This window comes from Zootoca vivipara, chromosome 1 (genome assembly GCF_963506605.1).
Source record: "Zootoca vivipara chromosome 1, rZooViv1.1, whole genome shotgun sequence".
In the NCBI taxonomy this organism is placed as follows: Eukaryota; Metazoa; Chordata; class Lepidosauria; order Squamata; family Lacertidae; genus Zootoca; species Zootoca vivipara.
This window is the reverse complement of record NC_083276.1, coordinates 82884235-82908159: the sequence shown is the minus strand read 5'-3', so window position 1 is coordinate 82908159 and position 23925 is coordinate 82884235. Positions and strand designations below refer to the sequence as shown.

At 44.7% G+C, this 23925-nt stretch overlaps 2 protein-coding genes across 4 annotated transcripts; one reads left to right on the top strand and one right to left on the bottom strand.

Annotated features, from left to right (window-relative positions):
• Positions 1-4151: 4151 nt before the first annotated feature.
• Positions 4152-12743, bottom strand: LOC118081968 (glycine N-acyltransferase-like protein 3). The gene is made up of 5 exons (XM_060272051.1): positions 12640-12743; positions 12408-12515; positions 12050-12176; positions 11362-11482; positions 4152-4572 (listed from the first exon to the last, which is right to left on the bottom strand). The coding sequence occupies exons 1-5, from the start codon at positions 12715-12717 to the stop codon at positions 4152-4154; spliced, it is 855 nt and encodes a 284-aa protein (XP_060128034.1). The 5' UTR covers positions 12718-12743.
• A 3941-nt stretch (positions 12744-16684) lies between these two features.
• POLD4 (DNA polymerase delta 4, accessory subunit) lies at positions 16685-22130 on the top strand. Of its 3 annotated transcripts, none has more exons than XM_060277678.1 (5): positions 16685-16768; positions 18170-18319; positions 20121-20219; positions 20519-20630; positions 21467-22130. In XM_060277678.1, the coding sequence occupies exons 2-5, from the start codon at positions 18223-18225 to the stop codon at positions 21489-21491; spliced, it is 333 nt and encodes a 110-aa protein (XP_060133661.1). In that variant the 5' UTR covers positions 16685-16768; positions 18170-18222; the 3' UTR covers positions 21492-22130. The 3 variants fall into 3 exon arrangements, with proteins under 3 accessions (XP_060133661.1, XP_034981516.2, XP_034981524.2); XM_035125625.2 differs by lacking the exon at positions 16685-16768 and adding an exon at positions 17198-17373; XM_035125633.2 differs by lacking the exon at positions 16685-16768 and adding an exon at positions 17392-17567.
• Positions 22131-23925: the final 1795 nt, after the last annotated feature.

Below are 23925 nucleotides of genomic sequence, written 5' to 3'. Positions count from 1 at the left end.
CTTCCAGCTCAATTCTGAAAACCTCTTGCGAACTACTGACAAGATGCTCTCATACTTTCTCACCTGCTGTCCAAAACAGCAACTCGGACCTTTGCAGTTGGAGTCCTCTTTCCAGCTTGGTAACTTTAGGGACTGTTTTGATTAGGAGGGGGAATTTATTTAATTTTGTACTAGAGTGAGTGAACTGTTAACAGAATCATTCATTGGATATTAGCCACAGGCCTTGTGAGGTTGCATCCCAGTGATACAGAAGAATTGGCTGTATTCCTGAATAAGAATGAGGTGGGTTTGCTTCAAAAGGCTGGGAGAGAAGTGCTAGCTGCAGCTTCTTCCACCAGGATGAGTTGAAGGAAATAATGGAGGAGATGGAAAGAAAGCAAAGTCCCAACTAAAGAAGAATGACAGTTTAAACGACAGTGGACCCTCAGGTTATGTACCGCTCTGAATACGTAATCTTCGGGTTACGAAAGCGGACCAGAAGTGTATTCTTCCGAGTTTCGCCATTTGCGCAGAAATTTGTACACAGAAACACTATCGCACCGCATGTGTCCACAGAAGCAGCACACCTGGTTACAGATTTTTCAGGGTGCGCTCAGACCCCCGAAACGAATTAAATTCATAACCGGAGGGTCCACTGTAAACAGTTAATGATCTCCTGAGCAATATCTGATTTACTGACAGTCCCTGTCATGCTGTTCAAATGATTCGTAAAACTGATCTCGGGTATTAGCATGCTTGTGTGTGGGTATGAAGGTTGGACTCAGAAGAGGGTTCAATTCAATTCTGTTAATCATTCTGTAACAAGTCTAGCAGAACTACGGGGATTATTTAAATGAGTCTGTTGTCAATTACAATTAGTGAACCATTGGGGAGGGTCTTGATAGGGGCTGGGACTGAAGTAAGCGGGTTTCCTCTCCATGGCTGCAAAACTTCCAACAACTTGCATCTCCTATAAAGATACATTTCGCTTCCATCAGCTAGAATTGGCATCTAGAATGGTTTCCATAAAGTATTGGAAAGTAAATCTGATACTGACACTCTAAGAATATGTCAAATTTTGTAGAAATCTACTTCAAGCTAGCCAGGGAAAATATGTACTTGTACTAGGTTTGAGGAATATTAGGGATACACCAAATAATTACTGTATTTTTCTCTCCATGAGACACACTTTCCCCCTATTAAAAAGCAAGGGAAAACTCTGTGCGTCTTATGGAGCGATGCGAGAGCCGTGCACAGCGTTTAAGCGGCTCTTGGTCCGTTGGCTTTACAGCGAGCCAGGAGGAGGTCCCTTCTTCTGGCTCGCTATAAAGCCAGCAGACCGAGAGCCGCTTACCGGCTGCTCCGCCCCCACCCCCCGCGGAGCAGGGTGGTAGCCACAGTTGCCCCTGCGAGAGGCGGTGGCGGCGGGATCAGCGCCCCGAAATGGCTCCTTGATAGCCGCCGTTGGCAGAGGTGCAGCGCAGTTTACTCTCGCAACAGCCTGCCCCAGCGAGAGGCGGCAGAGGGACGAAGCCCTTTCGGGGCGTTTGTCCCTCTGCTGCCTCTGTCACTGGCAAGAGCCGGCAGAGGAGCTGTGGTTGGGGGAGACGCAGTGCTGTGCCTGCGGCTCTTGTGCCTGCCCTGCCGCCTCTGCCTTTCTTTCTCTCTTTCTCTTTCTCTCTCTCCCACCCCTTCCTTCCTTCTCCCTCTTTCTTTCACACTCTCTCACCCCTTCCTTCCTTATTCTTATTCAGATTTTTTTTTTCTCCTCTAAAATCTAGGTGCGCCTTATGGTCAGGTGCGCCTTATGGCACGAAAATACGGTATGAAATAACCAGCAAATTGCAACGTTGGGCTGTCTTTTGGTCTTAGATCCTGCAGACATCTAATGAATTATTTCTCTATCATAGACATTTTCTGAGGAAATATCTTTGGATAAATTGGATGGACTTGTACTTACATATTGACATAGAATGACATAGAAAATTATCTTAGATATTTTGTTTGGTAAATGTATATAAATAATCTGGTTGGCCATGGTGAGAACATGATGCTGGACTTGATTGACCCGATCCAGCAGGCTCTTATGTTCTAGTTTCTATGTGAAGCATAATTAAACTAGATATCTTTATTGATCTTCCAATTTCTGGAGGGATAAATTTTAAAATGAGGTAAAGGGGAATAATGAGAGAATTATTATATTTATTAGGATAGGTCTACAGAGAGTAAACTAACTGGAAAGAACAATTGGAGAAAAAAAGAAGCATCCAACCCATGAGGATTTCTTTGATTTTTTTCTCTTTTTTGCAACTTTTGAATGCAATTTCTTTTATCATTAATGGAGAATGGTAAAAAAAATTGCAGTATAATTTTTCATTAAAGCACTAGTTCTCACTCTTGTTCTTTTCTTTGTAAGTTGCTTTGGGTTGCCCAGCATAAGATAAAGTGACTAACAAATTCAGTAAATAATAATAATAATTTCCAATTTAGGGTAACATAAAAATAATAAAAGACACCTGTATGCTGTATGTAAGTGTTGTTCCGTGAAACAGTCACTACATTTATCTGTAGAAGTGAACTCCTGCTGTACCCCTAAGGCAAGCTTTCTAAATGAACCAAAATTTGACCCACAACCCCTACTCAGGTTTGAAACACAAATTCCAAACTCTGGCACAGGATCTTAAAATCCTCACACCTTCTACTGCAACCAATAGAACACTTTTTTCAAGCCTAGCAGCATGGAGGAAATTTTCAATAGGTTGCAGCTAACGTGTGTTTGGGGGGGGGTTAACCTTCCCCAGTAGTGACAAGCCAATAGAAGGCTTCGTTATCTCTGAAAGCTGTTACCCAGGTCTGCTTCCATTCTTAGGAACCATAACTATGGTTTAAAGTTATGTGTGAACAAGTTCACTGTGTACTCTACATTGATTTATCAGTATTTGCCACTGATGAAGAACCGGACAAAACATATTTGGCAATTTAAACTGTTGTTTATGCACAGCAGTTTGCAAAGCTATGCATTCTTCTGTCTTCCGATCAACTTTGTATTTTATTACTCTGCTCAAAAGTTGTATGCTATGCACAACAATATATTGAGCAAAATTTGCAGTGGGTAAACTACAGTTCCCAGGATTCTTGGTATGTGTGAATATGCTTTAAATGTTGGTGTGTGTACACAGCCTGAAAGTAGGGATTTATTTAACACAGGTGCAAGAAGGTGTAACAGCTCAGTGCTCAAGATAGACAAAAAACACGGTCTTATACCGGTACAAGCTGCTGATGCTCCACCATGCTTTCAGCTACTCAGTTGTGGTCTTCTTGTTGATAAAAGCAGATTAGGAATGAGAAACCAAACTGAACACCCACCCACTGTGTGTGTCTTGTCCAGCTTGGTCTGTCTAAGGGGTGCTTTGCTTCGGGGAGCAAGGGATGGTGGTGTTGTGTATATGTGATACTGAATGGTTCATTAACGCCACAAAACTGCTTGTTGGGTTGCAGCCGCAGGCCCAGTGGGATGTGATCTGGATGATACAGAATAATCGGCCGATTCTCCAAATAAAAGATCCCCCTACGGTAGTAATGTTACAATGCTTTACAAGGGATTTACCCTCTTTACGTGAGGCAAGTGAATGAATGATTAAATGGATGTAGTGCTTTAGTAAATAATAATATCTGCAGTATTGGGCAGGGGGTGACAGGCAACTCAGCCAGCATTTGTGATATATGTCTGTCTCAAATGCATTGTATGTGCTTGGTGAAATTGGGCACCTCTGTGGGAGAGATAAATATGACGAGCCCTGCTTAAAGGTGCCTCTGTAGGTATGCTTAGATGGTGATGGCATCCAAACAAGAGATATTTGTGTTCAAGGTGTTGGGCTCTGCCTGACATTCTATGGTACAGAATATGAGTTGGGTTGACTCAAAGAGACTTAAAAGACACTTAAGATTGACTTAAAAGAGACAGAAGGGGAAATGTGACTTAGACTAACTGAATATCCATCAGGACTACCTTTATCCTTAGTTCTTATCGGGAATGAAAAGTAGCCGCAATAGCTGCTTTGCTATGTATTTCATTTTAATTTTAAATATGTCCAGAACAGGTCACTAAATCTGGCCATGATGCTAAGACTGAAGTGATGTGCACATTTCTGGGAGCAAAAGGTTGCGGTGTGCTATCTTGTGGGCTGGAGGCTTGGTGTAAAGAAAAGTGCATACTTTGTCAAGGGCAAGATGTGGAATCCTTGACGCTTCAATGCCTGTTTGCTAGGCAGATTGTCTGCCAAAACCCCACCATACAGGGGGAACCCACATGCGTGCAACTTCACAGCTGTTGCCCTTGTCACAGCTGCCACACAGCGTTGTCCTCGGTACTGAGGGAGGGTGTAGCCATGTGTCAAACAACCCATTGGATCACTAAGGCACCAGGAAACCAGCTGGCCTTCTTTGTCCAGGAGGCAAGCACTTGGGAAGTTGCGGATCAGGCTGTCCAGATAGCGCAGGCTCCATTCATTGCGCCCAACACTCCAGTTCTCATTGAGCAGAGATGAATGAGAGGAGTTGAGGCTGCCCAAGTAGAAGAGGCCACTTTCGTACCTGAAACACAAAAGAGAGGCAGTGATTGTCATGAGACAAACGTTCTTGAGCAGGCATCCCCAACCTTCGGCCCTCCAGATGTTTTGGACTGCAATTGCCATCATCCCTGACCACTGGTCTTGTTGGCTAGGGATCATGGGAGTTGTAGGCCAAAACATCTGGAGGGCCGCAGGTTGGGGATGCCTGTTCTTGAGAGCAGAAGAAGCAGTAAGGCCTACAAGGCCTACAAAATCATTCAAGCCTAAGCCTGCTAACTGCTAACTGTTAACAGCAAACTGCTAAGTCACTATGACTCGTGACTCATCTTGGGTGATGACTCATTCTCCCTGTAAAAGTAGACAGCCTCTCTTTGGGCCTCAGTCAGAGAGCCGAATGGATTGTGTATGGAGTAGTCTGTGGAACAGTGCTGCTGTGGTTGCCATGTAAAGCTAAGGCAGACAGAGTGGCTCCAGGACTCTAGTAACTAAGACTGTGCCTCTGTGAAGAGTCAGATAGCTATGAGCACTCTGTGTATGCTCTTTAACTATGCTGTTTCTGAACAAATATTTTTTTTCAGTAAAGTTTTATTCTGTTTATAAAGAAGACTCTGCTTTGATTAATTTACCGCTGCGTGACAGTGATGGCGGTTGAGCAGACTGAAAGCACCCCTTAGGCTTAAAAAGTATTTCGTCACCATCAACCAGAATAAAGGAACAGGAAGTTGCAAGAGAAAGCTCAGGAAGTGGGGCTTCTGGTTGGCCGCGCCATCTTGATCGGTCGGGTGTCCGTTCAGTGGAGCAGACCTCGGCACTTCAGAGGTGGAGGGCATCGTTCCAGCGAAACGAACCCTCCTAAAAAGCCCCAAATCGAGCTTTTTGGGGACAGATTTTGTCTGGCGGCGCCATTTGCGGGCTCTCTCTTCCCCGGATCGGCTTTGTTTAAGCCCCCGAGAACGAGGAGATGAACCGCGGCGGACAGACTTAGATTGCTACTCTGAGAGCGTGAAGCTGCGTGACTGGAAGGTGGAGGCGGTCAATTCTTCTAAGAAAATTCAGCAATAGATCGGACTGTGAGTAACTGGACTTTTTGGAATAAAAAATTAAGGAAATTTGCTTATGGAAGAGAGGTTCTAAAAACGGAAGCCGACCTCCTTCTAATGATTGCCGCAAGAAGCAGTTAAGAAAATACCCGTTGCCAGGATAAAATTGGATTTGTTGTGTTCATGTATCTGCAAGAACTGAACTGAACTGCCCTTTTGTGGCAGGGCTAAGGGGAGAAGTGTGTAATTTATTAAAATCCCTGCAATTTTGGCAACAGAGGAGAGAAAAGCCTCTTCTTGCCGCTGGAATCAGCAGCCTGGACGGACTCAGCGAGACTTGTGAAAGGAGGGAGAGTTGAAATAATGTTGATAAGTTGAACTGCAAGAATCATCTACAAAAACTCCCTCCAGATAATTACAATTTGGAAATAAGTAACTGATTTTTTTTTAACTTGAGGATATATTGTAACCAGTTTAGAAAATGGCGATGGAATGAAGAAATGTAACCACTTCCTGTGCTTTGGAACAACACTGTGTCCTTGAGAGGAGTATAAAAAATGTCAACATGCGAGTATGCAGCTGGATTCAAGGAAAGAACTTTGAGACTCTTATGGGAACTTAGAATTGGAACATATAAAGACAATTTGCAATTAGGAGAGATGAAACAACTTCTCCAAGGAGACAAGGGGGGGGGGGAAATGTCGGATGAAGAGATCAAAGAAATCGATGAAGAACAAGAAGTATGTCAACTTTCGTGTAAGGAGGAAGTTTGCCATGAGAAGAAAGAGGGGAAAGTCTTCAATCAAGCGTATCAGAGAAACAGTGCCCCCATAGAAGGGAGAGCACAAATTATGTTTGGACTTCAGAATTCCCATAAGGAACAAAGACTGTTGGAGAAGATTAATCACAATGAACGGAACATTCAAATAAGAAAAGGGCAACAGGGAGGGAATGGAAAATTTGGGCATGTAAAACATTGCAGAAAGGGAGTGGGGTGAAGGGAAAGGATGTTATGTTTAAAGGCTGGTCAAAATGGTTTTGAAACTGGTTTGTGGACTTTGGAGCTTGCTGAATCGAGAAGGGACATGCTGTGAACAGGGGGGGAAGAGTCTACGTTAGAAAGAAAAGATATAAAATGGAATAAGAAAATAAGTTTGGGAATTTATAAATGTATGAGTGTTCTTGGAGAAAAATTTCAGGCAAGGGAGGAGAAGTAGAGGACAGTGAAGGCTAAAGTGTTTTTTAGATTAGAAATGGGAATATTAGTATAGCTTCTAGAAAATTGAATTGGAAGGGATAGCTGGGTGCTTCACCCGCCCCTGTGAGTCGTCTCTGTTCTGGGATCCCTTGGTGGCAGGGGGGGGGCTTCTGGAATGGGGGGACGGGGGCGGGGGGATCCAGCTGGAAAAGAACCATCCCCTGCTTGTCTTCCGCATTCTGGAAACTCTCAGTGGCAGGGAGAGTTCTGGGGGGAAGGAGGGAATGGAAGGAGATAAATAAATATAAAAATTAATAGATAATTTGATTAAATGGCTAAATAGATAAATATAAGTTTAACGAGATTGGAACAGTTTGTGAATAGTAAAAATTCAAACTGTTAAAGGTGATTTGGCAAATGAAAATCAATAAGGGGGGGTCTGGGGAAGCCCATGGGATAATGTTTAGGAAAAATGATAAGGTTTAAAAATTTTGGTGTTAGTGTTTGATTTAGCGTGTTTTATTTTGTTTTTGTTTTTATTTTTAATGTCTTTTTTATTTTTTTCCCTTTTATGTTGCGAAGAGAATTATGTTGGGACAATTATGGATAGATTTATGTATGTGAATTATTGTAAAAATTTAATAAAAATTATTTTTTTTAAAAAGAGAAAGCTCAGGAAGTGACTGTGTCTCCTCCTGTTTTGTGGGTGGGAGTAATCCAGGACGTAGCAATCAGCATGTGGAACTTTGTGCTGGGTTGCAATTCACTGCTTACTGATTATGAGGAGGAATGTCTGAGAATTATGATGAAAATAGAAGCAGAAATTTCTGATGTTCACCTAGTCAGCCCTTTTCCAGAACAGAAAACAGCCCAATGAATACTGCATATTTGCTGGTGTTATTTTCAGTCCACAAATATTGTATATTCCTGCGTATAAGACTATTTTTTAACCCAGGAAAATCTTCTCAAAAGTCGGGTGTCGTCTTATATGCCGGGTCATATTTCTTATACGGCGAGTATATCCCAAACTCTGTATTTTAACTGGAAAGGTTAGGGGTCGTCTTATATGCCGCAATATACGGTAATATGTAATGATATTGTTGTGGCGAAGGGGCTTGAATATGTAACTCAAAGATGCTATGAGCTATGCCTTGCAGGCCACCCAAGATGGACAGGTCATAGTGGAGGGTTTTGACTAAACGTGATCCACCTGGAGCAGGAACCAGCAAGCCACTCCAGTATCCCTGCCAAGAAAACTCTATGGACAAGAACAACAGGCATATAAAAATTATGACGCTGGAAGATGAGCCTCTCAGGTCAGAAGGTGTCCAACATGCTACTGAGGAAGAGCAGAGGACAAGTACAAGTAGATTCGGAGCTGAAGAAGTGACTGGGACAAAGCCAAAAGGATACTCAGTTGTGGATATGCCTGGAAGTGAAAGGAAAGTCCAATGCTGTAAAGAAAAATATTGCATAGGAACCTGGAATGTAAGATCCATGAACCAGGTTAAGCTGGATGTGGTCAAAAATGAGATGACAAGAATAAATATTGACATCCTGGGCATCAGTGAACTAAAATAGAAGGGAATGGGCAAAATCAGTTTGGATGATCATCAAAGCTACTACTGTGGGCAAGACTCCCATAGAAGAAATGGAGTGGCCCTCATAGTCAACAAAAGAGTGGCAAAAGCTGTAATGGGATGCAATCTCAAAAATTATAGAATGATCTCGATGCAAACCCAAGGCAGACCTTTTAACATCACAGTAATCCAAGTTTATGCACCAACTCCTGGTGCTGAAGAAACTGAAATTGACCAATTCTATGAAGTCTTACAACACCTTCTAGAAATGACACCAAAGAAGGATGTTCTTCTCATTATAGGGGATTGGAATGCTAAAGTAGGGAGTCAAGAGATAAAAGGAACAACTGGCAAGTTTGGCCTTGAAGTTCAAAACGAAGCAGGGGAAAGGCTAATAGAGTTCTGTCAAGAGAACAAGCTGGTCACCACAAACACTCTTTTCCAACAACACAAGAGACGACTCTACACATGGACATCACCAGATGGGCAGCATCGAAATCAGATTGATTATATTCTCTGCAGCCAAAAATGGAGAAGCTCTATACAGTCAGCAAAAACAAGACCTGGAGCTGACTGTTGGCTCAGATCATCAGCTTCTTATAGCAAAATTCCAGCTTAAACTGAAGAAGTAGGAAAAACCACTGGGCCAGAAAGACACAATCTAAATCAAATCCCTTATGAGTACACAGTGGAAGAGAGGAACAGGTTTAAGGATTTAGATTTGGTGGACAGAGTGCCTGAAGAACAATGGATGGAGGCTCGTAACATTATACAGGAGGCAGCAATGAAAACCATCCCAATGAAAAGGAAATGCAAGAAAGCAAAGTGGCTGTCCAATGAGGCCTTACAAATAGCAGGGGAGAGAAGGCAAGCAAAATGTGAGGGAGATAGTGAAAGATACAGGAAATTGAATGTAGATTTTAAAAAAAATAGCAAGGAGAGACAAGAGGGCCTTGTTAAACGAGCAGTGCAAAGAAATAGAGGATAGCAATAGAATGGGAAAAACAGAGATCTGTTCAAGAAAATTCGAGATATGAAAGGAACATTTTGTGCAAAGATTACCATGATAAAGTACAAAAGTGGTAAGGACCTAACAGAAGCAGAAGACATCAAGAAGAGGTGGCAAGAATACACAGAGGAATTATACCAGAAAGATAGGGATGTCCCAGATACCCCAGAGAGTGTGGTTGCTGACCTTGAGTCAGACATCCTGGAGAGTGAAGTCAAATGGGCCGTAGAAAGCACTGCTAATAACAAGGCCAGTGGAAGTGATGACATTCCAGCTGAACTTTTTAAAATCTTGATGCTGTGAAGCTGCTACACTCAATATGCCAGCAAGTTTGGAAAACTCAGCAGTGACCGAAGGATTGGAGAAGATCAGTCTACATCCTAATCACAAAGAAGGACAGTAACAAAGAATGCTCCAACTACCGCATAATTGTGCTCATTTCACATGCTAGCAAGGTTATGCTTAAAATTCTACAAGGCAGGCTTAAGCAGTATGTGGACCGAGAACTCCCAGAAGTGCAAGCTGGATTTCAAAGGGGTAGAGGAACCAGAGACTAAACCTCAAACATGCGCTGGATTATTGAGAAAGCCAGAGAGTTCCAGAAAAACATCGACTTCTGTTTCATTGACTATGCAAAAGCATTTGACTGTGTGGACCACAGCAAACTATGGGGGGTTCTTAAAGAAATGGAAGTACCTGACCACCTTATCTGTCTCCTGAGAAATCTCTATGTGGGACAAGAAGCAACAGTTAGAACTGGATATGGAACAATGGATTGGTTCAAAATTGGGAAAGGAGTACGACAAGGCTGTATATTGTCTCCCTGTTTATTTAACTTATATGAAGAATACATCATGTGAAAAGCTGGACTGGATGAATCCCAAACTGGAATTAAGATTGCCGGAAGAAATATCAACAACCTCAGATATGCAGATGACAGAGCTTTGATGGCAGAGAGTGAGGAGGAATTAAAGAACCTCTTAATGAGGGTGAAAGAGGAGAGTGCAAAATATGGTCTGAAGTTCAGCATCAAAAAAAACTAAGATCATAGCCACTGGTCCCATCACATCATGGCAAATAGAAGGGGAAGAAATGGAGGCAGTGACAGATTTTACCTTCTTGGGCTCCATGATCATTGCAGATGGTGGCAGCAGTCACAAAGTTAAAAGACGCCTGCTTCTTGGGAGAAAAGCTAAAACCTAGACAGCATCTTAAAAAGCAGAGAAGCTTTGGTTTTCCCAGTAGTGATGTATGGAAGTGAGAGCTGGACCATAAAGAAGGCTGATTGCCAAAGAATGGGTGCTTTTGAATTATGGTGCTGTAGGAGACTCTTGAGAGTCCCATGGACTGCAAGAAGATCAAACCTATCCATTCTTAAGGAAATCAGCCCCTGAGTGCTCACTGCTCACTGGAAGGACAGATCCTGAAGCTGAGGCTCCAGAAATTTGGCCACCTTGTGAGAAGAGAAGACTCCCTGGAAAAGACCCTGACGTTGGGAAAGATGGAGGGCACAAGGAGAAGGGGACGACAGAGGATGAGATGGTTGGACAATGTTCTCGAAACTACCAACATGAATTTGACAAAACTGCGGGAGGCAGTGGAAGACAGGAGCGCCTGGCATGCTCTGGTCCATGGGGTAACGAAGAGTCAGACACGACTAAACGATAAACAACAACAACAACAAATTGTTAAGAGTTGCAGGGGAGAACTGATGCCCTCCTTACCCCTGGACCCAGGAACTGTTAAAATATAAGTCAGGCTAGCTTCCTGTGCTGATGTGATCACCTGGGTGATGGGCCATTAAGAGAACAAAGGATTAAGAGGCTTGGTGTGAGATGGTAAAGGGGTAGGGAGCTCCTCTCTCAACTAAATTTCAAAGGATAGTTGTATTTAAGGAAAGTGCAAGTTAAATAATTTCTCCCCCTCTCCAGTCAACAGACTCCCATCAATTAGATACCCCAGAGGTGAGAGTACACTCACTAACCGGCTCTGACAGTAGGCAGATGGGTCAGGATGCAGTGATGTCTGGTAGAAGTATGGCTTAAGATTGACACGTCTGGACTCTGCAATATCTTTGGCAGCTTCATATACGCCATCTTGGAGCCCTGCACACAATGAAAATGAGATGTCAACCTGGGGGCAAGAGTGAGGAATTATATTTTCTAAAGCTCTGTGTCTGCACCTTTTTCCTGTCGTATGATTATAGTGTTGTGTGCCACCCCAATCTCTGAGTGGTGCGAGATTCCAGGGGTTCCAGGTGCTTTCCCAGGGTTGGTGTTTCCTTTGGAATGAGATACAGCAGAGACTGTGGTGTCTCTGTGGCCTGTGGTTTATTTACACATATATACAACCTGAGCTTATAGGGGTGGTGGTGGTTCACAGTATTAACACCCCAAGAGGGACTTGCTTCCCCCATGGTCACAGCCTTCCAAAGGTATTCAAACAGAAATCAAACATTGCTCTCTTTCTCTATTCCCAGCTTGCTAATGTGCCTCTAGGTCAGATCACTGCAACTCTCTCCTCTCAATTCAGCCTTTACTCTTCGAACTACCCACCCATTTTCCATCTCACACAGAACCACTTCCTTTGTACCTCTTAATGGCTCATCCCCTTACCAGGAACCTAGCTTTGCTATTCCAGGAATGGAATAGGTAAAGCATGTGGAGCTTTACCTTGAAGTTGAAAGGCCTTTCCCCAGTCAATGGCATCTGCATTTTCCAACAGTGTTCGCCAGGCGTCTACATCCAAGTAGAAAGCAGTATGAAGGTTGGCGTAGTAATCCTGCTTGTCTTTCACCACCTGCAGAACGTGGCACAGTCATTTAGCTATTGACAGGATGCAGGCAGCAGGGGTTGGTTGGGTCTTATTAACGACGGAGAGCAGGAGCAAGAGAAAGGCAAAGGAGGCAGGAACAGGCCCAGCACCACCACGGAGTGTGTCTCCAATGGCTTTCCAGCCTCAGAAGCTACCGTCTCTTGGGCTTTCTCTCACAAATTCAGGTGACGGATTATGGGAGAATTCTTACTATACCTCCTTACATGGGCGGGTAACGACAACTTTAAACTCCGGCCAAGAGTCCACCACCACTTCGTGCTGAGCTGGATTTCTACGGTTGATGTGCATCACAGCTCCGTAGGCCTGCCAAGGAAAGGAGGGGAGTTACCTAGGGCAAAAATCCATGCTGCTCCATGAGAAAATGTTAGGAAATGCCATTTGTAAAATTGATGGGGAAAGGGTACGGCAGTAGAGGAGCAAGAATTACCGGAAGAGCCTGGGGCAGGTGACGTTGTAGCACAGTCTCAAGCAACCTCAACTTGGAGGGGCAGGTCAGGATCTGCATGGCTGGCCAAAGGGGCTGGTGGCTATGTCAGGTCCCAGGAAAGATAACGTGGGTGGGAAGGAAGCACTTGAAGGGGAAGAAGCACAGAAAGACACGCATCAGACCCTTACGCTCAGTGCTTCCAGACAATCCACAACCAGAATAACTTGCCATTTCTCATGAAATCTCTAGTACTCAAATTACATCACTAATTATGTCTGTAGATCAGGGATATATGGAGTTGATTGCTATTCCGGCTGAGGAGATTGACACTGGCTGCCCCTCATTCAGACAGTTCCCTACTCCCCTTTGCAGCTAGTCAGACCATTTCCTCATTTTTCTAGCACTGAGGCAGAGCTGAATTGTTAGACAAGAAGATTTGAGTCCCACTTATTTAGGGGGATTAGATTGTCCCCTTCAGAGGTCCACAATGACAGCTGCAGTGCTTACCTGAAGGGACACGTCTGCCTTTGAGAAGAAGGTAGCAGCCTCCTATCACAGGGCTACTGCCATGATATGGAATGCCCTCCTTGCTGAGACAATTTATCCACTTAAGCATTTTTTTAATTATTATTATTCTGAAGCAATAAGCCATTAACAGGCTGGTGCCTTGGCCTTTTTCCCAGTGTCTCAACAGAGAAGGAAATTTGGCTGCAACATGCTTTTGCTTGAAGCCACCCTGCTGGGCGCTCCACCCCTCCAGGCCAGAGTCAAGGGGCGTGATTTTGACAGACACCCCAGAGCCAATGCCTAACCAATGCCTAGGGGGCCAACCTAACCAATGCCTAGGTACGCCCCTACTTACACTTGGCCAAGTCTTCTCAGCCTTACACAGATTTATTTTGCTTCAAGTTCAGAGCAGGACAGCTAGGTATTCATTCACCAGGGACCCTTTCTCATTTCACAGCAATGTGGTAATGGGATGAACTCTGACAACATGTAAAAGTCAGGATGCCCAACCTCTCCAGTGGGGTAAAAGCTTCCTTTCCAGGGCCGGCCCTACGGCAAGGCCGGGTGGCCCGCACCCGCCAGACAGCCGCGCTGGGAAGCGGGGCGGAGGGGGTGGCGCTGGAGAGATCTTCGCGCCAGGGCACCAGATATGCTTAAGACGGCCCTGTCCCTTTCAATCTGTTTCAGTAAGAATCCAAGAAAATGCACCCCAAGTTATTCGCCATGGATATATATATATATAACTTCTTTCTTGGTGCCAAATTCTGATATGTCGATCCAGAGTACACAGTGACCTGGTTCATATATAACTTTAAACCACAGTTAAAATTAAACTATGATTTAAATATCACCTAGGGATGGAAGCAGGCCTGAGTAACAACCAGTTCTTCCTTTTTAGAGATGAGGAAGTCTTCTATAGTAGACGGTGATTAAGCTGACCTGGTTTGGGAAGAGGTGATGGGGGCCATAGCTGATGAAGAAAGGGTTAACTCTTTCCTCTCCAGGTGCAATTTCCAAAATTGCCCCTCTTCAGTTACAACTAGATTTGGAAGACAGCATACTACCGGCTCCAATGTAATTGTTGTGGGATGATCTTCCTGGAAATTGCAGGAAGATGAAAGGTTAACTCTTCTGCTGGTGCGCTCTCCACAAAGAGCACCACTGGTATTATGTTTTTAAAAACGGAAAATGCCTTTTTCAAGAGTAATTGCTGGTAGGACAGCAGGTGGGTAGGGTTTAGAGTGAGTGTGTGGCTGCAGTGCAGATGTGAGCGGTTGTAAATGACAGTTTATCAGGTTTGCAAATATGCCCATTGTCCCAAAAAAGATTGGCCACCATTGCCAACCCGTGACTTTTGGGAGAACTCAAAAGAATGCGCAATATATTGTGATATTTTGGCTGGCCTAATGCAGGCATGTCCAAAGTCTGTTTCGGGGTCTAATCTGGCCCACCAGTTGGTTTAATCCCAGCCCCGTGGCAGTTTATATCCTGGGGTAAAATCCTCAAAAAAGCAGCTCAGCAACTTCAACCCTAAAAAACCTCAACAACTTCAATCCTAAAAAAGGTCAACAACCTTGGTTGGCCCTTCATCAAATCTGGCCCTCTTTGAAAAAAGTTTGGACACCACTGGCCTAATGGTATTTATTCATGTAAAGGTAAAGGGTAAAGGGACCCCTGACCATTAGGTCCAGTCGTGACCGACTCTGGGGTTGCGCGCTCATCTCACATTATTGGCCGAGGGAGCCGGCGTATAGCTTCCAGGTCATGTGGCCAGCATGACAAAGCCGCTTCTGGCAAACCAGAGCAGCACATGGAAACGCCGTTTACCTTCCCGCTGTAGCGGTTCCTATTTATCTACTTGCATTTTGACGTGCTTTCGAACTGCTAGGTTGGCAGGAGCTGGGACCAAGCAACGGGAGCTCACCCCATCACAGGGATTCGAACCGCCGACCTTCTGATCAGCAAGCCCTAGGCTCAGTGGTTTAACCACAGCGCCACCTGGGTATTTATTCATGTATTCTTTATTAAATTTGTATACCCCCGCCCTTCATCCATAGATCTCAGGGCAGCTCACAACATAAAAATACAACATAAAAACACAAAACACATACCGTAATAAAATCAAGAACAAACAAAACACAAACACACAAACCAATATCACCCCCCCCCCCAAAAAAAAGTATTGGAAATGCTAGTATTTCACTATTATAACCTTCCTGTATTTTAGAATTTCTGTATTTTAGAATTTCTGTTTTGTTGGAAGCCGCCCAGAGTGGCTGGGGGAACCCGGCCAGATGGGCGGAGTATAAATAATAAATTATTATTATTATTATTATTATTATTATTATTATTATTATTATTTATTATTAGACCATTGCTTGGCTGGTTGACCATTCTAGATAGATGGCTTAAGGTACCTTATGTACCTTAAATATGAAATATTTTTTAAAACCAATATGTGTAAGAGAGGACAGGAAACTCCAGGATTGGGGGAGTGATGGGTTTGTTTCTCTTTCATTCAGAGAGCTACTGAAGCCAAAGAGAGGAGATACTCTGGGACTGTCTCCTCCTCCCTTTACGTCTAAGCTGAAGAATGTATGCAGATATGACACAATTCAGATAATCTCTGGGAGCCCATATATTCCAGCAAATTCTGCATTTGGACATTATTTAAGGCATATACAGGGCACCCTGCCATATACGGTAGCTTTGCATGGACTTTGCCCTCATCACTATAGCTAAGTAGCCCCTTCGGCGGTGGGATGGAAGGGTGTAGCCATGTATTTGTGCACCAAGAGGATCTGTGATGCTCCAGCTGATAGGATGACCATTGCTGTCCAGGATGCAGATACTGGGGAAGCACTTCACCATGTTGTCCAGGAACCTTCGGCTTTGTTCATTGCCCCCATGGGGCCATGCTTCATTTAGGATGTCAACATGGGAGCTTTTCAAGGTGGAAATTGTGAAGCCGGGATCTAGCCTGGAAGAAAAGACAGGCAAGAACAATATAGCCAGAGATGTTGGAAGAACACAGGAACCACCTTTTTGGCTCAGCCTCAAATCAAAGGTTCATCTTCTAGTCCAACACATGTTAACACTGGCCAGCAACCTGAGTAAGTCTCAAGCAGGAAACCAGTTTGCTTTTGCACACATGGGTTGCTTTATGGTGTCAACATAGCCATTAATAGACAAAACATCTTTAAGAAACTTGTAGTGCCACCTTTGGTGCTTTGCTGTGCCAGCCAGGAGAAGGCAGAGTTGGAAAGGGTGAATGCAAGGTCTGACCATAGTATTTTGGCTATGGAGATTCTCCAACTGGAAGCCCAGTGCCTCAAGCAGAAGCTCAAGTGCCTCAAGCAGAAAGGAAGAAAGGGGGGAGCAAGATGACACAGAGTAATCGGCCGATTCTCCGAATGAAAAAAAGGTGGGTCTGCTTCCAAAGCAGGGAGATGAGTGCTTGCTTCGGGGAAGCTTCTGCCGGCGGCAGTCTCTCCCACCAGGTGGTGCTGAAGGAGATCGCGGAGGAACAGGGATCGAGGGAGCTGTAAGGGGGAGGACCACTGCTGCTGGAGATGAGGAGGCTGCTCTCTAGTTCAGTGATTTTGGGAAAAACTCTCTCCAGGTAAAGCATTTATTTTCTGCTCAGGTTCCTTCACTCCTTACCCAAACAGCTGCCAAGCTAGCGCAGCAGGCAAGTTGCTAGGGCGACGTTTCCTCGGTTGGACGCCCCGCTCATTTCTTGGTCCGTCTCCGGATCAGCGTTTTAGCCCGGACATGTCCCGTGTCTCACTATTAATCGGCAGGCATCTCGTTGCTACTTCTGGCGATTCTGTGGCTTCTGCTCCTCTGATCGCGGCAAAATCTCTCGAGCAAAAGGAAGAGAGAGCATGGATGCATGCGGCGCGGGACTAGGGGTACAGTGCGGGGAGCGCAGGAAACAGCTGGGAGAATAGCAAGAGGTGCCACCTGCGATGTCTTAAACCGCCGTCCTTCCCCGGGTTGGCCGCCAGGGGCGCTTTCTCCGCCGCCGCCTTGAACGCAAAGCGAAAGCAGCGCTGCCATTGGCCGATCCGTGCAAAAACAACAAGCGGCTGCTCCGGGAGACCCAGAGCAGCTCCGGGGGGAATCAGGAGCAGTTCGTGCCAGCAGCTCCCACCCTGCAGTCCTTGCATCGCCCGCAAGAGACATTGGGGGGACAAGCACCGACAGCCCCCGGCCCAGCTCCTGGTAAGGACGCAGCTGCTTCTAGAGAGCTCGCGGGGCCGTTTTTCCGGGGTGACAGGAGGAGACCCTCCCTGCCCTTCCGCGTTTGGGCATTAGGAGAAGGAACTCCAGGGGGCGACTCGAAAATGCTGCGAGGGATCGTCTGGAAGGGAAGGGGCCAAAATCTGGAACGCGGCTGCTATAGAAGGAACATGAGGGTGATATGTCTATTTGTTCAGGGGGATGAGAGGAAGGGGATCGTTTTGACCCCCAGGTCTCTTGGATTCTTGGTGTGGGAGAGAGTAACCAGTGGTTAGAGCAGGAACCGTGGAGTCTGTTCTCGAGGTCTGGATGAGGAGAGGGCCAAGTCGTGCATTGCTTTGATGGCTGCAGGAGGAAGCAGAGTCCAGGATGGGGACCGCAAGGGATTCTGTCGCACTTTTTGACAGAGGAATAGCCTCCCGCTCAGGGAAAAGACTTTGCCCTGCCTTGGAGTCGGGCTGAGAATTTTCAGTGTCAACACACAGTCCTGGAAAATGCAAAGGCATTTATAAAGAGCATAGGGTCTCTGACCATGCACAGAATATACTTCCTTCTCCTTTACATAAACTTAGGTTCTTTAATGTATATGGAGGCAAAGAGCTTCCACATGGGAGAAGCCACCAGCTAGGAGAGTCCAGACACCTTTGTGTGTGTGGGGGGGGGGGGGGTTCTCGCAGAAATGAAGTCATTTTGACTGGTAGGTGGGTATTACGACAGTAGGTTTGGAGATAGAAGGTCCTAGTCAGCAGCTTGTCTAACAGTCTCTGCTTCTCCTCAGCTCCTTGTTTAGAGCAGCCTGTTAATGCTCTGTGAGCATTGCCGCATGGAACCATGGGCAGGAAATGGCTAATCACAGACTCCTTCCAAGTGGTGAAGAAGAGGAAAAGAGACAGTAAGGAAACAAAGAAGGCTCAGAGCCTGCTCCATGGTGAGTATTGCTACCCGTAGTAAGGGATGAGTGAATTTCAGCACCTGGTGTGACCCCAAAGTTCAGCGCCCCTCACCTCTCTCTTCAGTCTAAATCATACTTTCAGCATTCCCTGTGGCACCCCCAAGGCTCCATGCCCAGTGCGACCGATTTGGTCATGCTCCCGTAAATCCTTCTTCTTCTTTGGCAATCTCTCGTAGCCGAGTAAGATTGTCTTCCATGAACACAATCTTAACAGTGAGTCCATAAGTGAATGTGGAGGCCAATTCTGGATCCACAAGTTCTTCCACAGTGGGGACTGGTTTCTAGGCGGGAGTTGATCATGGTGAGGGTTTGGCAAACGTGTCTTCCTCTTATTGGGTTTCTCCCTTTCATCCTGAGTTCGAGCATCTTCAAAGTCCATGACACCTTTGGTAAAGGCTGTTCTCCGATTGGAGCGCTCGCAGGCCAGTGTTTCCCAGTTGTCAGTTTTTATACTACATTTAAAAATAAATAAATTCTTGAGGGAGTCTTTAAACCTCTTTTGTTGACCACCAGCATTACGCTTTCCATTTTTAAGTTCGGAATAGAGTAGTTGCTTTGGAAGACGATAATCAGGCATCCGCACAACATGACCAGTCCAACGTAGTTGATGCTGAAGAAACACTGCTTTGACACTGGTGATCTTTGCTTCTTCCAGTACACTGGCATTAGTTCACCTGTCTTCCCAAGTGATGTGTAAAAATTTTTGGAGACACCGTTACCATTTGCCAATCGCCATGGGAGTTTTATTAGTTTGGGTTTGGTATGGGTTTTTGGAAGATGCTTGTGTGTGAATTTGTTTCATGTGTGTAGATCAGTGCATGCTGACCAAAGCACAGTCTTCACAGTAAGGCTCTATTCCAGTGGCATGAGTATCACGACGGCGGTAGAATCTTATCTGCTGCAGCCTTCATCTGCCTTCACAGCCATTGTAACATGCCACTTGTTATCTTCTGCCTGCTCTGTCATTGAGGACTTGGATCATTCTTTGTCTAGCTCCTCCCCTTTGACCTTACCACCTTGGGTGGCCCTGTTGGGAGTATGAGACTTCCGATGTCATCGCTCACAAGGGTCATAGTGCAAGCCCACTCACCATGACAAGGTGATACCTCTGCTACAAGTAGGTAGATAATCTGAACGGGGGGGGGGGGAAAGGGTGAAAATCCAGCAGCTTTAGGTGGGGAGTAAATGGGTGCCCATTGGAGTGGCCCTTCTTTTGAGATTTGCAAGACATCAGTTCTTGCAAACTCTTTCCCTGCATGGTCTTGCTTTGGTTGTCTCCTAGGTTGTTTGTTGGATCTGCACATAACTCAATACCACGGTTATGCGAGTAAGGGTTAATCAGTAATAGGCTTGCCACTTGCTTAGCTAGAAAGTTGCTATAGTACAGTGGTGATGAATTGTTGCACAGGATTGCTGTGAAAGTGAAGTATTTGAAATATCATTTAGCAGGAAGTAAAATTATATGAAACATATATTCCCAAAAGGTGGGGAACCCTCTACAGAAGAGGAGCATTCTCAATTAGCAATGGATTAATTACATTAGTGTTGTTTCCTTCAGTCAGCGCATGTAGTGTGTGTTCATATTTACATGAGATCGAAGTGTGGGTGAAGAAATGCTAAAAAAAACATGGGCAGGGTTATATGGGTTGTAGAGCAAGCCAGAGATAACTAATGTAATGGTGTTCGGTAAAGAATTATGCTAACCCTTTCCTGCACACTCAGTTCATACAAGGGCTCTCCATAAGGCGGTGATAATAATCCATTTCTCTCTGATCAGACACGGTGACAGTCCAGGCAGTCCAAGATGCTGCACATCCAGACCAGCTGGAGACACTAAAGCAATTTGACCTCAGCTGGCAGTACGGCCCCTGTACAGGTAAGAACTTCCAATCATGCTGCTACTACAACTGAGCCAAAGTACACATCACTGCAATGAAAGCATAGGTTTTCCCTGCCTCCCTCCATACACAATTTTAGATATACCTCCATGGGGCAGGGACCAGTCTCCCTATGCTCTGTTATAATGTTACATTATAATTAGTGGCAGCATACCAGGAAAAGGGGACCCCCTAGTTAATTCTCAAGTTCATCCAGCGGCAATAGACTTGCAAGGAAGGTGGTTGAAAATCGCTGGTGTTGAAGAGGCCACTTCGAGAGACCTTTTTTTCCTGACAGGAATCACCCGCTTGCAGCGCTGGGAGAGGGCACAGTTACTGGGTCTCAACCCCCCTGCTATGGTGCGGGAATTGCTAGAGAAGCACAACAAGGACCCTCTCGTTACATACAGGTTAGTATAGACAAGCTGCTCTGTCCTCAGGCATTGGGTGGAAGCATCTATTCTAGGGTAATGAGATCTATCTGGAAGAGGAAGACTATTGAGGTTGGGCTTGGTGGTGCAAGGCCATGGCAGTGCTAAGCAGGTCACATGATAACTTGGCTAAGCTCTGGGCATCTTTTATTCGCAACTGTATGAATGAGGAGTAACTGTATCCCAAGAGGTAATACACAAAATGAACTGGGCAAATGGAAATATGAGCTCAGCAAAGGTCAAGAAAAATCCATAACTCACCTATCGGGGATTAGAATAGGAAAGGGATCAGTAGCCAAGAACAAGCAGTTTTCCTTTATTTGCAGCTTCTGCAAGGGTGTTTGGTAGACGGTCCTGGCCATTTTATGGTAGGAAGTCCTAGTGGCCAAGATTGTCATGAAGCAGAGGCGCTTGCAAAGTTAACATTTGGTAGTCAGCTTGCATGTTGTGTGAGAACCTTGCCGAAGAATGAGATTTTTGCTTCACCTTTGCTGTACTTCCAACCCGCAGCATTTACTACAACTCCATTTGAAGCATTGTATTTATCCCTTTCCCCCAGTTTCTTTCTATGTACAGTATTCCTTTTCCTACTCGCCACCTTCTCTCTTGCCAATAACTTGCTAGAATTGAAAGCTCAGAGCTATGGCCTCCCCACAGATCATATGCTTATACTGACTGTAAAACATTCGCCTGCTCCATTGCTGCTGTTGTGCTGCCCATGCCTGCTGTTTGGCACAGTAGGTGGAAGAGGCATGTAAGATGCAAAGTCAGGATTCTTTCAGACAGTAACCATGTTCCAAATGCTTCCCTTGCAGCCTGTGGCATGGATATTGCCTCTGAGAGGAGAATGTGATGGTATCTCAGCCTGAGGAGAATTTCCTGAGTTTTGACAATACTGGATAACTCCTTCATTCCTATCGTGGAAATTCTGTGCTTGGCCCTAAAAAGATGCCAAGGTCTACTAGCTGATCTCCACTTACAGGTTCTGGCCCCAGTCTATCTGCCACTTATACATAATAATCAAAGCTTCTTAGGGAGTACTTAGATGGCTGAGGTCAAATGAAGGTGAGGATTGATTTAGATCAGTGTTTTTCAACCACTGTTCCGCGGCACACTAGTGTGCCGCGAGATGTTGCCTGGTGTGCCGTGGGGAAAATTGAAAAATTCAATTTATATATAGTCAATATAGGCACAGAGTTAATTTTTTAAACATTTTCTAATGGTGGTGTGCCTCGTGATTTTTTTCATGAAACAAGTGTGCCTTTGCCCAAAAAAGGTTGAAAAACACTGATTTAGATCAATATGCTGTGCTTTGGGGGGGGTGGAATCCCCCAAACTGGGTGACTAGTTCTTGGAAGCCAGGCTTAGTATGGCACTGCATCCTGTTTATTTTACTGTTGTGTGTTCTTTGAAAACTTGCTTAATTTGTTGAATTGGCTATCAAGTTAACTGACAGAGAAATAAAACAGTTGCACATCTGAAGTTTGTGACGCATTCTCCCCACCCTGCTCAAGGAAGATGTATAGACTCATCAACCCCATCACCACACAGAGAGATCTATTGCATACCTCCCTACCTGCTGCCCAGCTGAGTAGCACTATGAACAACTGAATAGTATACTCCCCCCCCCAAACTGAAGTGCTATTTGGCTATTCCTAGGCCTTAGCAGTGGGAATGACTCGGCAGAAGTTGGTTGTGGGATGCTTTTGAAAGATAGAACTGCAAGGCCCAGCAGGTGCTTTTGCAGTTTGGCCAAATATTGGCAGCTGCTTACATATATATATGAAGAGAGTGGATTTTCTGAATTTTAGAAGTAGTGATGGACAGAACTGGTTCCTAATTATCAGCGACTGGGACCACAAAGTCATGGTTCAAGAAAGTCAGTACAAAGGGAAACAACACTTAAAGATTACTCAAATGTATTTTAGTGACATATGTGGAACATACAGAAATAATGCTGAAATTACAAAATGATATAGAAACACAAGAAAACTCAAAGTGTCCACTGAATATTTTTCAAGATAGAATTCATAATTCATGTGTGCTCTCATTATTATTTTTAAGACACTTTAACTGAAGAAATCCTACAGGACTGGAGGAAGTAAAGTGCTATCAGTAATTACATCTAGGTGAGCGTGTCTTTTCTGCAGTAAGCCTCCCATGCTGAAAAGTGAAAGGGTCAGCTGTATTGTGCATTAACTTCACATAAATGCAGAGTGGTTACCTTCAGCTAATGCAGACTCTTTTAAAGCACCACCACCACAAAAGGGCAGGGCCATCTAAAATCCCACAGACTGAAAGCACACCTGGGCTTGAAGTAGATTTTGTATATTGAGGTGAGTCTTCCATGGGAATCAATCAGTTGCCCATTCCTTGGTTGAAGTGGCTGATGGAAAGCTGCCATACTCTTATTATATTCCTATATGATAATAGAATAGCTTTTTTGGTTTTGTTGCTGAAAGTTTTTGGCCTGTAGCAGAATGAAGAAATATTAAATCAGTAAAAAGAAACGAAAACCACACACACCTAGGTTGCATTGCAAGGGGTTGGACTAGATGGTCCTTGTGGTCCCTTTCAACTCTTTCTCTTGTGTATTTCTGGACACATAAGTATTAGAATATCAGCTAGAACAATGTCCAATCATCAAAGGCTTTCATCTGGTAATGAAAGATAGGGCAATAGAGCTTCCCCATCAGGAATGAAAAGGATCTATGGACCACCACAGTTCCTGCTCATTTCAATGGTTGTACATGGTAACTGGGGGAGGGTGGGGGGGTAGAGGTGTGACATTTGGATTCTCCGTTATCAGGTGCCAAAATGTCCAGAGCTACTTCAGATATTACTCAAAATTCTGGAAAGGGTAAAAAAGCCTTTTCCCTAGTTTAGTCAGCTGTAGGCATCAGCTTTATGACTAACTTAGGAGTTTGGAATGAGGTATTGCCATTTGCAGAAGGTTATGCAATCATACAATTACAGCAGTGGAGAGAGAACAGGTTGCCTATCAGTAGTTAGGTGGTCTCTTCCCCATCATCATACAACCTTCTTATGGTCAAATGTCAAGAGTTGCTGTACATTAGCTGGGAGCCTAGAACAAAGTTTGGCAAACATAGTACAGGATGTGTTGTGCATAAATAAACTCCAGATTCCACGCCAAGCTAATCTGTAACTTGAGAAAAGAAACATGAGCATAGGGGATGGAGAATGGCAGATATAAGCTATGCAGTACACTGAAGGTACAATCCTCAGAGCAAAGAGTATCATCACACCGTCAAAT